We start from the raw sequence: 2,875 nt of genomic DNA, 5'->3' as shown, positions 1-2,875 counted from the left end.
TAGTACTTTTAATGACATCCGTCCTCTGTGCTAATGTCCCAATTAACCAAGATTAACTGAAGATATAAACACTAAGGCATGACTTGTAAAAACTCAACAGTAAACTTCAACTTGAAGGCACGAACCTAGGAAACCACCTCTAATCACAACCCCCAAACTTGTTCCCATCCATCCCAGGACTCAGCCTCTCCTATCCTTAACAAGGCAACCTGCCATTTTTCTCCTTTGAAAAAGTTATCTGGAGTTGATGGAACAGAACCCCAAATTATCTAACATTCCTTTTATTCATTAACTTTTTATTAAATGCACAACCACTATTAAAGAAAAAACTTATGATAGCACTTTGTAAGTACAAATAATATATTTTATTTCATCCCTGAAAACAAAAAAAACAAAAATGTCCACATCTATTAAGACAGATTGAACAGTTATTCCAAACTTCACCTGGCAACGACATGTAATTAATTTCTTCACAAAAAGGTAGAATATAGAGAATGTCTGGAAAGCTACCTTTCATAAAACAGTACTTTTCTCATACTCATTTTAATAAAACATTATAATTATTGCTACTACATGTAGTAGCATATTATAATAATGAACAATATCCAAAACTAAATACAATATAGTCTAAATCTAGAAGCTAGCTGCACTTAAGCAGTTATTATAGAGAATAAATACTATGAAATATAGGGCACCATATGGCAATTAAATTTGCTACAAGAGAAATTTAAATAAAGGTGTCCTTTGCTCTATACTAGAATTACCCAAGATTAAGATCTCTTGTGCTATATACATTAGCTGTTTTCCTGAAAAGATAAAGTCAATCTTCAAAATTTAAATTATATCTTAAGTGTTCTTCATTATTTTTAAGTGGTCATTATGTAAAATGAATATCTAACATATCTTTTAAATCCAAAATTTCATAAAGGAGGATACTCTTATATAATGTTAACATTTTCCAAGCAATTTAATGCAGCACAAATACCTTTATACACCTATACATCTGGCTAACGTCTGTAAGAACCCCATTCTCACAAATATCTTAATCTCCCCCACCCGGACAACATAATAAAAATTACCCAAATATGGAAATAATGTGCTTTCCTGACAGCATAGACACTCAAAGGGTTAAAATTTTAAATTAACATTCACGTATGTGAAAAATCATGAATAACTATACTGTTTTATTTTTAATCTCGTCATAAAAATATCTTTTATTCTTCAGAATATATATAAGAAAATGTTACGTATAAGATTAGAGATTACTATTTTAATGTTATTTAACTGTTCCAATGTTTAGAATAGGTTACAGACAGTGGCTACTACCCATTTCAAGATTATACTCATACAAATGTAATTTTTAAAAATATACAATAATTAACCTCCAATTATTCCGAAGGATAGTGCAAATGAAGACATTCTTTGGGTCATTATTTCAAAACATTATTTCAACATTATACTTCTTTACTCTGCTCATAGTCTCAGTAACAAAACCTAGTACTGGAAGTAAGCACATTCTCTAAAGTATTAGTCTAACGGTTATACATATTGAGAACAAATGACAGAATGATTCAATAACAACTTTCTCCACTTGTCTGAAAAACATGTTATATATTTAAATAAATATTTTATAGAAACGAATCCACATCTTTCAATGTTTTTGTTTCAGCTCGATTGCAAATAAAAGATTTATACAAAGATCACCTACCTGCTCACTACATCGACCATGTTACTAAATTCCCTTTAAGGATATAGTACAGCATTGAAGAGACTTGCCTGCAGGCAAACTAATAACTTAAAATTTATATACAGAGTTAGAGTTCCATGAATCCAGATTCCTTGAAAATGTGTAGAGCTTTTATTATAAAGTATTACTCTATCCTAGTCAGCGATTTAAAAGCTTTTCTGTCATGGGATGCACTCCATGGTGGATGTAGCAGCACGAGGTGATCTCCAACTGCTATCTGATGCTGCCTGATGCATTTATCCTTTTATTTGTGGTTACTGGCACCAGATTCCCACTAGTACCATTGGTAGTGTTGGTTGCTGAGGCGTTCACAACAATGTAGTCAACTTTGTTCTCTAGCTTTACTAAGCGTTGTAAAATGTCATCCAGAAGGACAGCAATTGTTCTTTTTAGATCCGCTAGGGGGAAAAATCAGAATACACGATGTTAAACATTGGAAGAGCACTTAATATTTGTGTTTTTATAGTCTGAGGATAAAAGTGAACCATTATTGTCATCTGAAAGAAAATATACTGAGGAGAAAGCACTCATACCACAAACAGGAAAGGCCTAATTATTTTAATCAAAAGCATCACATTTAGAGTTTCTTAAAGGAATTTCAGAGTTATAAATGGGGAAGCTCTCACTTTTCTAGTGCAATAAAACAGATTTAAAGTCTGGTTCAAAAGCTGGTCCCTCTGTGAGGAACCTGTTCACCTTGCATTTCTTCAGCAGTTCGCAAAGATCACTGTGGTCTAGGCAGCTAAGGAAAAGCCAGTAACTGAGCTATGAAAGTCAATGAAGCGCAGAAACAAGAAACCTGGAACTTCCACAGGCTGAGGTATGGGGGAGCCTAGGATCTAGGGTAGCTGCCAGGAATCTGATTCGTGCTGTAGAGATACTACTAGTTCTGGCTTAAATTTCATACAGAAAATGATATGGACTATCTAGAAGGGACAAAAATATAGAAACAAAGTAGATTAGAGGTTATCAAGGGCCAGCAGAAGGGGGAATGGAGAGTTACTGCTTAATGGTTACAGATTCTTGTCTAAAGTGATTCAAGGTTTGGAAAGTTAGTCCCGATGGCTGTGCAACACTGCAAAAATAATTAGTGCCACTGAACTGTACACTTAAAAATGGTTAGAATGG

General features: G+C 33.5%; 1 protein-coding gene across 1 annotated transcript in view; it reads right to left on the bottom strand.

The window, feature by feature from the left end:
* Window positions 1–1,842: 1,842 nt before the first annotated feature.
* CCDC126 (coiled-coil domain containing 126) overlaps window positions 1,843–2,875 on the bottom strand; it is a 26,540-nt gene continuing 25,507 nt past the window's right edge. The window contains exon 3 of the mRNA XM_039862553.1: window positions 1,843–2,145. Within this exon, the coding sequence (XP_039718487.1) occupies window positions 1,961–2,145 (185 nt within the window). The 3' untranslated portion in view covers window positions 1,843–1,960. The remainder of the gene's footprint in view (window positions 2,146–2,875) is intronic.

Source organism: Pteropus medius, unplaced genomic scaffold, assembly GCF_902729225.1.
Source record: "Pteropus medius unplaced genomic scaffold, Ma_sr-lr_union100, whole genome shotgun sequence".
Classification (NCBI taxonomy): Eukaryota; Metazoa; Chordata; class Mammalia; order Chiroptera; family Pteropodidae; genus Pteropus; species Pteropus medius.
The sequence above is the reverse complement of the archived record's forward strand: the minus strand, read 5'-3'. Positions and strand labels throughout refer to the sequence as shown.